Consider the following 11644-nt stretch of genomic DNA (forward strand, 5'->3'; position numbering starts at 1 on the left):
TAACATTCTCAACATTTTCAAACAATATGTAAATGAATACTGTATAGTAAATAAGGAAGAAGTAGCCACTAACTTGTCATCTGGAATTGAAGGAGCTTGAAATTCTGTTGCAGAAGTGAAGGAGGGTGTGCCTGCGCTTCCACGCTAACATTTTCTTCTGTTGTGACCAACTTGATTACATCTCGAATAGGTCATATGCACACCAGTTTTCCTTAACTTGTTTGCTCCTTGTTGATCATCCTCATTTCTTTTTCGATGTTTCTTTGGCCTCACGGGTTGTTTCCTAACCTCAGGAGCAGTGGGCTTCTCGTATGTGGTAGTGAGCCACTGATCCTCAATTGGCATAGGATAAATTAAAGGCTCGTATGCTGCCCTCCACATCTCTACACTATAGTAATGGTGCACATATCCCTTGGGATCTTGGTCAGAATACACAATACATGTGTATGCATGCGAGTATGGAATACCTGTCATGTCCCATCTCAAACATGACCAGGTCCTCTTTTCCAAATCAACCACATATTGCCTACCAGCATTGTTAACTTCAAACTGACCACATCTTGCATACGTTGGAGTATAATAGATGGACAGGTCATGCATAAGTTCAAGCTTCGCAACTATCCGATGCGTGATTGTATTCTCCCATTTACCAATTGATTCTCTTTTCAATTGATATCATCCCATCAGTTTCTTCCGTATGGTCTCCACCATAGTCATAATTGGCTTATCCCGTGCTTGCAGAATATACGCGTTGAAACATTTACTGAGATTATTCACTACGAGATCAGACTTTGAAAATGTGTTAAACCATGCTCTAGACCATTGTGATGGGTCTATGACCTTCAGGTAGTTATATGCAGGCTAACTGAGGGCTTTCAGTTCCTCCATAGCTCTCTCAAAGTCCCTCTTGGTGTATGTTGTGGTTGTCTGCCACAATTTCTCCTTCAAAGCCACACCTTTGTGGCCGGCATCTCAAAAATTGGCATATAAATGCCTGACACAAATACAGCTGTCATTGTAAGGCACCAACTCCTCTATTGCTGGCTTTAAACCCTACAAACAATATTCAATGAGTGGCTCATTTAATAGGCTTTAGTTAATAGAATATATTGAAAGATTTATAAAATTACCTTTTGTCTATCATTGATAAATGTCCACCTACCTTTAGGTTGCTGTCCAAGATCGGATATAAGTGTCTCAATAAACCATCCCCAACTATCCTTTAACTCTGCCTCCACAATGACCATTACAATGGGGTACATGTTATCATTTGCATCCTGACTAACAACATATAGGAGCTGCCCCTTAAATGGTCCTTTTAAGAAACAACCGTCGAAACCAATCAATGGTCTACAACCAGCCTTAAAACCCTCTCTACAGGTTGCCAATCCTACGTACATCCTTTGAAAAATAGGAGGTAACTCAGGAGCTATTTGTTCCACCCTAACTAACAAACAACTAATTTGGTTCCTTTGTTTCAGGGTCTCACAATAGTCCCATACCTTGGCATACTGTTCTCTATGGCTGCCAAATATGGTAAATTGAGCCTTCACTCAAGCACAATACAACTTCATTTTAGGAACTTCCATTCCCCACTTTCTCTTAATCTCATCAGCAAGTGCATTGATAGGCACATTAGGTTGGCTTATAAATAATGGTATCATCTTATCTGCAATCCAGGATGATGTGACAATGGGGTTCTTATAACTCCTACTACAATCATGTCTTGGATTCATAAACTTTATCTGGAAAGTTTGTTGCCCTCTAATCCAAGACCCATAAACCCGGTAAGGACATTTAGGAGTATTGTAAACAACAGTAACCCTATCCCCATCATTCTATACAAACTTTATAGACTTGCTTATATTTAGATTCAACCTCCTTATTGTCTCTCTAAACTATGATGTAGATCAAAACTTCATTCCAACAGATATTTTTGGCTTCTCTAAGTCAACAGCTTGAAACTCAGAGAACTTAAAATCACGATGTCCTTCGTCGCCACTATGGACAGGAGATTGAAGGACGTCACTTGGTGTCATATTAGATAAGTTATCTGCTAATTGTGAAAGCAAGCACTGTTTAGCAGGTTCTGAAAATGAACACTAAAATAATAAACAAAAAAATAGAAGAGTATTTTATACCTATGTTATCCTCCTCTGGCCACCTTGGACCACTTCTATCCTGACTCATCCATTCATCCTTCTCATCCTCAGCATTTGAGGAAGATTGTGGTTCTTTATAATCAACTGTCACTTGAGATTCAACACCTTTACTCCTTGGTTGTGCAAGCTTTGACCTCGATATTCTCACTGTGTTGACATCAATGTCATGCAACTCATCCTCACTACTCAACACTTCTTTCCAAAATGGATCATTAAGTCCAAGGCGATGTGCTTCTGCTTCCTCCTCATCCTCACTCACATCCTCATCGACGTGATGATCATGCAAAGAAGATTGGTGCACTGAAGTTCGAGAATGAGACACAAGATACAAATGAGCCACTTGTTGATCTTGAAGCGTAGCCACTATAGACAACACATCATGGTAAGATGTAAGCAATTTAAGACCATTGTGCATCCCTAGCCAGGGTGTCTATTAAATTAGTCATGGATCGTAGTCAATTATTAGACCAACCATAAAGTAAACAAAAGTAAACTATTGGACCAAACAGATAAATTTCTGCCTTTTCCTGTTCAAGGGACCACCTCTGTGGTCCCTCTGTCACAACCCGACAATAAAGACAACAACAACACCCCCATATTATTGTGTTCTCAAACTGGGACAACTAACGCCACTCACCAATGCACTAGCGTCATATTAGGAAGCATACAACATTAGACCCACGCATGTGCAACATTGGACACAGGCATCCTCAAAATCGAAACATTTGTCATTCCAAATTACTCAGTTTCACACGAAAAACATACAAATTCGATGAAGACAAAGATGAAGTCATTTCGAGATGGAGTCACCTCTGCGACACCCACTGCGCAAAGAAGACATATACCAACTCGATGAAGACGAACATAAATATTTGATGAAGCCACTCAGATTGGTGTGAAGATGAATGAAACACCAATGCGAACATCAATTGATCGATGGTTAGTGGCTTCCGAGTTAGGGTTTTCGAATTTTGAATTTGAGGATTTTCGGATATGAAGTTCAGTTTGGGGAAATGGAAGCCAATGGAGTGATGGGTGATTTTGTTTTTGCATTAAAGGATTAGCATATGAGAAGCACGTGTATGAGTCTTCCGTTTGATTTAATGCTCATTGTAGACGGAAGGGGGTGATTGAGACGTTTTGAAAGTAAGAGGGTTCACTTTGATGCAATCAATAGTTTCGGATGCATTGTGAATTAGGTAATAGTTGGAGGGGGCAAAGTGTAATTAACCCAAAAGTAAAATATTCTCATAAAATTTGACATACTTAACCTTAATAAAGACATTAATCAAATAAAAAAAACTAGAAAATTATAAAAAATTAAGAATATACAAAATATGTAAAAGTCCAAAAAAAGGCCCAGTTTGTATTTATAACTTATCTCAATTCATCTCAACTCTTCTCACTACTATTCACTACTAATTCAGCAACTTTAACTCACAAATCTCACTACTATTCACAACTTATCGCAGCTCATCTCAACTCATCTTCAAATCCAAACAATACCTAAATAAACAAAAATTTAAAACTTATTTTTTAAAAACGAAGATAAAAAAAATAAAAAATGAAAAATTTAAAGAAGGAAAAACGGAAACAAATTAATTTTTGAAAACATTTTTGAAAATATTTTTGATTTTTGGATATTTACTTTTTGTTTAAAAAAGTAATACTCTTGAATTTAATAAATGGTATTTTGTCATCTTTTGAGAATTTCTAAGGGGAATTTTTTATTTTAAAGAGAAAAATGAAGTACATTACTATTGCCTTATATTGGGAATACTGTAATGATTGATACTAATCATTGTCGTATTTTGTATCTTAATTTTGTATTCTTTTCTTGGATTGAATGAAGACATATAAAAGCCATGTTATTTACCATTGTTCATCGTGATAGTTTGTTTCTGTGCATTCGGACGAATGCCCGGCGACAGGTTCAGTCGGTCAGACTAAAATGATGGGCTTGCTTCACATAAAGTCGGAGAAAGCAAGGCCCAATTAAGCCCAGCCGGCCCAGCAATGACAAAACCCTAGAGGAAAGCGTGGTCGACCGCGTCCTATATCTCGCTCGCTCTCCTCCCCGCACTCCATTTGCATCTGAGGGGTCTGCACCCAAGCTCTGAGGTTCGTAAATTTCCTCCTCGGTCCATACCTGCAGATCAGATTTTTTCATGCCTTACTAATATTGGTTTAGTTTTCTCTCATCAAAATTACGTCTCCCGCTCTGTACGTTTTCCCGGACGGAGCTTCTAATTTTGTATATTTTTGTGTTTTCAATATAACGTTCATTTGGAAATCTGGAACCTGACTGGGTATTCGTGATATTAAGAATAATCGCTTATAACTTTTTTTCTTTTTTGATCTATTTTCTTGGTTTTGTAATTCCAGATTTGTAGTCATTATTTTAAGCCTCTGATGAAAAAAGCGGATAAATTTTAGTGAGGTTTGATAATCTTCAGACGTGTGCATGTTTACACACGCGCGCACACACACACACACACACACACATTGTGTGTTTCAAATGATGGCTAGTTGTCCTTGAAGGACAATATTATCATAAACTATTTTTTGTTCTCGTATTTTGATTTTCACCCAGTTTGTATTGGTGTGCTTGTATGAGTATACGTTTTATATTTGAAACAAATAGAACTGATGTGAGAGGTTTCGGTATTTTAAATTGTTGTTTGGTTGGTGATTGATGACGATTACATGTCTGACTTTCGACTGTTGTGCTACTTATTCTCAGCGATGTGCTTTTCCTCCTTAAAATTGTAATTTGGGTTGACCATCAATTCTTTCTTCTGTGTTCGTTGATTTAAGTGTGAAAAAATTGTTGTTTTGTGGGCAGGTGTTAATTTAATTCTAGGAGGAAGTCCTCTTGGCAAATACCTTTTCATTTTCGTGCCATTTAAAGGCTAACCAAGATGGTATGTAATTTATCTTTTTTATATGGCTTCTTTATTTGCTGATTTTTCTTCTGTTTTCTGTTTTTGATTAATTCATAATTATTTTAATATTTGCAGGTGAAGTTCACAGCAGATGAGCTTCGGAGGATTATGGACTACAAACACAACATCCGCAATATGTCAGTTATTGCGCATGTTGATCATGGTATGATTTTCTATTAATATTTGGTCATATAATTTTCTCTAATGGATTACTTCAGTTTTTGAATGTTTTGTTCTTGAAAATTTATATTCTGTATATATGGCTAAACTGCAGTAGAGGGCTGGTCTAGGAATATTCATGTGTTATGGATGGTAGGAGGCATCATAATTGTTGATTGCAGCAGCCATAAGTGGGAGGTTTTAACTTACATTAGATTTAATAGAGATGTTGGTCTTGCCTTTTGTATTTTCAAACACCCGGTGATGTTTGCCTCAAGTCTTAGGTGATATCTGACAGTGGAGAATGGAGATGCCAATCTGTGTTTAGTGGCGATACTTGTTTTTGTTACGTAACTGCTTGTTCTATGATTATATGGTTTGACTGGAACACTTCTTATTATACAATATTTTTTCTTTGTTGTCCAGTTAATGTTGCTTCTAGCTCTTTGTTTTATCTGTTTAACATCTGATACACGTGATTGGGCCAGATGACGCAAAATTAATTTTTTTAAGGGGAAGGCCTGCTGCAGTAGCTTGTTGCTGGGGCCTCCGAGTGATGTGCGTCGACCATACAGTGCACTACTGCACAGGCCAGCTGCACCCCACCAAAAATGGAAGAAAAGCTCTTGTTTTATGATTTTTTTCGTGCATGGCATATAATTGAATAATGTTAGAACGTTTTGTTGGTTAAAGGTCTAATGATGTATTTAATAAAATAAAATTTCAGGGAAGTCTACACTTACTGATTCTCTCGTGGCTGCTGCTGGTATCATTGCACAAGAAGTTGCGGGTGATGTCCGGATGACAGATACCCGTGCAGATGAGGCAGAACGTGGCATCACAATTAAATCCACTGGTATCTCTCTCTATTATGAGATGACCGATGAGGCTCTGAAGAGCTACAAGGGCGAGCGACAAGGGAATGAGTACCTCATCAATCTCATTGACTCCCCCGGGCATGTTGACTTCTCATCAGAGGTCACAGCTGCTCTTCGCATTACTGATGGTGCACTTGTGGTTGTTGATTGTGTTGAAGGTGTTTGTGTTCAGACGGAAACCGTTCTCCGACAGGCCTTGGGAGAAAGGATTAGGCCTGTCTTGACCGTTAACAAAATGGACAGGTGTTTCCTTGAGCTCCAGGTTGATGGTGAGGAGGCTTACCAAACATTCCAGAGGGTTATTGAGAATGCAAATGTCATCATGGCTACATACGAAGATCCCCTACTCGGTGATGTTCAGGTTTATCCTGAGAAGGGGACAGTTGCCTTCTCTGCTGGTTTGCACGGTTGGGCTTTTACTCTGACCAATTTTGCCAAGATGTATGCCTCCAAATTTGGAGTGGATGAGGGCAAGATGATGGAACGGCTCTGGGGTGAAAACTTCTTTGACCCAGCTACAAAGAAATGGACCAGCAAGAACACTGGGTCTCCTACCTGCAAGCGGGGTTTTGTTCAGTTCTGCTATGAACCTATCAAGCAGATAATCAACATTTGCATGAATGATCAGAAGGACAAGCTGTGGCCAATGTTGCAGAAGCTTGGTGTCACCATGAAGTCAGAGGAGAAGGATTTAATGGGAAAGGCATTGATGAAACGTGTCATGCAGACCTGGCTGCCAGCTAGTAGTGCCCTGTTGGAAATGATGATATTTCACCTTCCGTCTCCTGGCACGGCCCAAAAGTATCGTGTTGAGAACTTGTATGAGGGTCCCCTCGATGATATTTATGCTAATGCCATCAGAAACTGTGATCCCGAGGGCCCTCTAATGCTCTATGTATCAAAAATGATTCCTGCATCTGATAAGGGTAGGTTCTTTGCCTTTGGTCGGGTGTTTGCTGGTAAGGTCTCGACTGGGCTGAAAGTTAGAATCATGGGTCCTAACTTTGTGCCCGGGGAAAAGAAGGACTTGTATGTTAAGAGTGTACAGAGAACTGTTATCTGGATGGGGAAGAAGCAGGAAACAGTAGAGGACGTGCCTTGCGGTAACACGGTTGCCTTGGTTGGGTTGGATCAGTATATCACCAAGAATGCTACTTTGACAAATGAGAAGGAAGTTGATGCACACCCAATCCGTGCCATGAAGTTCTCTGTATCACCTGTCGTGCGTGTGGCTGTTCAATGCAAGGTTGCATCTGACCTTCCCAAGCTTGTTGAAGGACTGAAACGTTTGGCAAAGTCGGATCCTATGGTCGTCTGTTCTATTGAAGAGTCCGGAGAGCACATCATAGCTGGTGCTGGAGAACTCCACCTTGAGATCTGTTTGAAGGATTTGCAGGATGATTTCATGGGTGGTGCAGAGATTATCAAGTCTGATCCTGTTGTATCCTTCCGTGAGACAGTCCTTGAGAAGTCTTCCCGTACTGTGATGAGCAAGTCACCCAACAAGCACAATCGTTTGTACATGGAAGCACGTCCCTTGGAAGAGGGGCTTGCAGAGGCCATTGATGATGGCCGTATCGGTCCAAGGGATGATCCTAAAGTTCGTTCCAAAATCTTGTCTGAGGAGTTTGGTTGGGATAAGGATCTTGCGAAGAAAATTTGGTGTTTTGGCCCGGAGACTACTGGCCCTAATATGGTAGTGGATATGTGTAAGGGAGTTCAGTACCTGAATGAAATTAAGGATTCTGTTGTGGCCGGGTTTCAGTGGGCTTCTAAGGAAGGTGCATTGGCTGAAGAAAACATGAGAGGTATCTGCTTTGAAGTCTGTGATGTGGTTCTTCATGCCGATGCCATCCACAGAGGTGGTGGTCAGGTCATTCCAACTGCTAGGAGGGTTATATATGCTTCCCAGCTGACTGCCAAACCCAGGCTTCTTGAACCTGTGTACTTGGTGGAGATACAAGCTCCTGAACAGGCACTTGGTGGTATCTACAGTGTTCTTAACCAGAAACGTGGGCATGTGTTTGAGGAAATCCAGAGGCCCGGTACCCCTCTTTACAACATCAAGGCATACCTGCCTGTCATTGAATCTTTCGGATTCTCAAGTACGTTGAGGGCTGCAACCTCAGGGCAAGCTTTCCCTCAATGTGTCTTCGATCACTGGGACATGATGTCATCTGATCCATTGGAAGCTGGATCACAGGCTGCGCAGCTTGTAACAGACATTCGCAAGAGGAAGGGATTGAAGGAGCAGATGACCCCACTTTCCGAGTTCGAAGACAAGCTGTAAAATTCGTCTCATCGTTCTTGATCAAGTCGTTTTATCCGAGGACACTATGATTGCATGGGATCATCCCTTGCTCGCTTGCATTAGTTTTTGTTTCCTTTTTTTTTTTGTTCAAAGTAATGGGCCCAATTGGAGTCAACCTTCATTATTTATTTCTTGTTTGATCTTTGAATACTTTTTTCGAGGTGAGGATGTAATTCTCTATTGAATTCCATTGCTATGTTTTGACGGTGCGTTCCATGTATGCAAATTGACTTGCCTTGCGTATGAGATTTACCTTTTTTTTTTTAATTTTATTTTTTCTGTTCGAATGTCATGTTTGTGCCATTGTCTATTGTGATACTCCATATGATATGGATAAATATAGGTAATTTATAGGATCTCATATTGTTTGAGAATGATAAGGTCTTGTTCTTTATAAGATTCTAATAGAATTCCAATTGTATCATTGATTAGTCTTTTTAAAGTATAGGTCATGTGGTTTGAGCCTTCTATTGGGGCGCTACAAATAGTTTCAAAGCATATCCTAATAAAAAATGTGAGATTTGAGCCATGTTACCTACAACAAACAGGCCCGATGAGGACGTCAGAAATTTAAGGGGGTAGATTGTGATATTCCATATGATAAGGATAATGGTAGGTGGTGTATGAGATCTCACATTACTTGGGAATGAGAAATTCTTGCACTTTATAAGGTTCTAATGGAGTTCCAATTGTATTATTAACTAGTCCTTTTAGAGTATAGGTCATGTGGTTTGGATATTTAATTAGAGCGTTACAAATGGTATCAAAGTCTATCCCAACTAGAAATGTGAGACTTGAACCGTGCCACCTACAATGGACAGGCCTAATAAGGACGTCGGAAATTTAAGAAGGGTAGATTGTGATACCCTATATGATATGGATAAGGATATGTGATGTATGGGATACCACATTGCTTGAGAATGAGAAGTTCTTGCTCTTCATAAAGTTCTATTGAGACTCTAATTGTATCATTGACTAGTTCTTTTAGAGTATAAATCATGTAGTTTGAGCCTTCCAATTGATGGGTTGCTTCTTGGAATGTTTCAGTGTTTCCCTTTCTGGTTGTATTAGGGGCTGTTTGGATAGTGAGATGTGGTGAGATAATTTTAGTTGAAAATTGAATAAAATATTATTTTTAATATTATTATTATTTTGAGATTTAGAAAAATTGAATTGTTTATTATATTTTATGTGATTTTGAAAAAGAAAAAATCTTCTTACAAGTGATTTCGTGCATCAAATCGCGTACCAATATTAAATGTAAGACATTCTTTTATTTTTTTGTAATAAAAAAAATTATGTGTGTTAGTACGCGGTTTGATGCTCTAAACTGCTTGTACCTAGCAAGTCTCTTAAAAAGTGATTTAAAAAAATTATAATAATGAAATGATAAAATTTTCTAGTGTCGAAACTTGTAGAAATTTTATTTTGCTGCAAAGTTGGAATATTTCCCTTTCAAATTTGTTTTGACTGGATATTTAATTTTTTTTTCAGTTGAAATTCTGTTAGATTTCTGTCAGATAAGTGCACGAGGCTAAAAAGTCAAGGGAGTGTATCCGGATATGGATTCAGACATCTAGATCTGCTTTCGGGTATATAAATGCACGTGTGTATCTGCCTGGTTTTGAATAAGCTTTCCCAATAACCGGGTATGACCCGGTTTTAAAATTTGGATATGTGGACTATCAGGATTCTAACCGGATATCCAAATTTTTAATGAACTTTTCTTTAAGGCCTTTTCTGTACCTTTTTAAAAAAAAAAATCTTTTAAAATACTTTTTTTAAATAACTTTTTTATAGTCTTTTGTTTTTATTTTTATTGAAAACTTTATAGTCAATTCAAAATTTTACAAGAAAAGAAATATAAATAATTTTAAAAAATACATGGAAAGAACCAATTACTGGCAAATGGCTTGACTCTCAGAAGAATACCATAGTCCAGCTACCTGGATTAACAGAGTCATGCCAATTATCAAGTACACCATGAAGATCCTTGAAAGAAACTTTTATGCCTAAGCTTGCACAGCAACACTCTTTACATGTCATGGGGTTAATAGTCCCCCACTGTACAGATACTTGCAGATAATTCTTACTTTAGTGCGATTCATTCTTACTATTGAACTTCGTAGTTCTCACATATTTCTTAATATAAGGGAAGATAGTAGGGTTTTGAAGGAGGTTGAATAAGACACCTTCTTTCTGGGGAGAGAAAATATGAGAAGTCTCTGTATCGAGTGAAGTCTGTCCAAATCTGTAGAGATTCCCTCCTTTGGAGTAGTTGAGTCATACTTACTTTATGTTACTTTTACCTTTTACGTATCCGAGTCAACTTCTTTAGGCTTAATCTCTTCGTTGCCTTATCTTTTGGTAATAGATTTCTAATGGGTTGGACCTTGTTCGTTTTATAATTAATAAATACTCGCGATTTTTAAAGTTGATTTGTTCAACAAGAAGGCGTTGAGAATATTCAACCAGCCGTAATCAAGATAGTTTATAGAAACTATAGACGAATAAAATTTGAAAACTTGCCCTTGATTTTCTGTTGTGGTGTAATGTGATGAAGATTTTCTATGAAATTTGTTCGGACAAGCGTTTCCACGATAATCGAGCCTGCTTATGGTTTTACGTCACTGTCTCAGAATAGAAGTAACAAAGAAAGATAAGTTATATACGTAAAAGGAAGAAAAAAAAAAAAAGGCAGAAGGAAACGAAAAGGCTGCACTCCAGGGAATACATGGAAATATGAATAAGATGTGAAGACTTCCAGCATGTCCCCAATGACGTAGCCAAGTATTAGAGGGACTGTAGGGCATTCTGGACATGCAACGGAATAAGGGAAGAAGAAAAAAAAGTATGAAGAAGTAAAATAGAAAAATAATGTAAGATACAATCATGAATTGTATAAGCGACGTGCACTTCTTTTAATAAAGAGTGAGATCTTTTATTAAAAAATTAATTTTTTTTTATGTGGATCCTATATTTACTCATTTTTCTTAAAAAGAGGGTACGATGTTTGCGCACTCTATAATTATGCCTGTTCATCTAGACAGGATTTTTGGCCCAATCCCGAAACAAATCCGGGCTAGTACCAGTATAGAAAAATCCGGATACACACGGTCCGGGTTCCCGGGTTTTTTTTTTTTTGTTCATTTCTAGTAACTAAATGGATAGAAACTTAAAAGAAAATTA

The 11644-nt window shown here is 38.3% G+C and overlaps 2 protein-coding genes across 2 annotated transcripts; one reads left to right on the forward strand and one right to left on the reverse strand.

The window, feature by feature from the left end:
* Positions 1-211: 211 nt before the first annotated feature.
* Positions 212-1822, reverse strand: LOC121234181. The gene is made up of 2 exons (XM_041130014.1): positions 1131-1822; positions 212-1053 (listed from the first exon to the last, which is right to left on the reverse strand). The coding sequence occupies exons 1-2, from the start codon at positions 1398-1400 to the stop codon at positions 973-975; spliced, it is 351 nt and encodes a 116-aa protein (XP_040985948.1). The 5' UTR covers positions 1401-1822; the 3' UTR covers positions 212-972.
* Positions 1823-4203: 2381 nt separating this feature from the next.
* On the forward strand, positions 4204-8701 carry LOC121234182 (elongation factor 2-like). Its single transcript, XM_041130015.1, has 4 exons — positions 4204-4283; positions 5008-5086; positions 5183-5270; positions 5994-8701. Exons 2-4 carry the CDS (start codon positions 5084-5086, stop codon positions 8432-8434), a joined length of 2532 nt encoding a protein of 843 aa, XP_040985949.1. The 5' UTR covers positions 4204-4283; positions 5008-5083; the 3' UTR covers positions 8435-8701.
* The last annotated feature ends 2943 nt before the right edge of the window (positions 8702-11644 follow it).

This window comes from Juglans microcarpa x Juglans regia, chromosome 6D (genome assembly GCF_004785595.1).
Source record: "Juglans microcarpa x Juglans regia isolate MS1-56 chromosome 6D, Jm3101_v1.0, whole genome shotgun sequence".
Lineage (NCBI taxonomy): Eukaryota > Viridiplantae > Streptophyta > Magnoliopsida > Fagales > Juglandaceae > Juglans > Juglans microcarpa x Juglans regia.

Bases quoted from the DNA above. Each gene is read 5' to 3' on its own strand.
- LOC121234181 (XM_041130014.1), bottom strand. From the start codon at position 1,400: ATGTACGTAGGATTGGCAACCTGTAGAGAGGGTTTTAAGGCTGGTTGT. The intron at 1,054-1,130 runs GTAATTTTATAA...TATTGTTTGTAG, and splicing joins TTATCAATGATAGACAAAAG to GGTTTAAAGCCAGCAATAGA.
- LOC121234182 (XM_041130015.1), top strand. The intron at 5,271-5,993 runs GTATGATTTTCT...ATAAAATTTCAG, and splicing joins TATTGCGCATGTTGATCATG to GGAAGTCTACACTTACTGAT.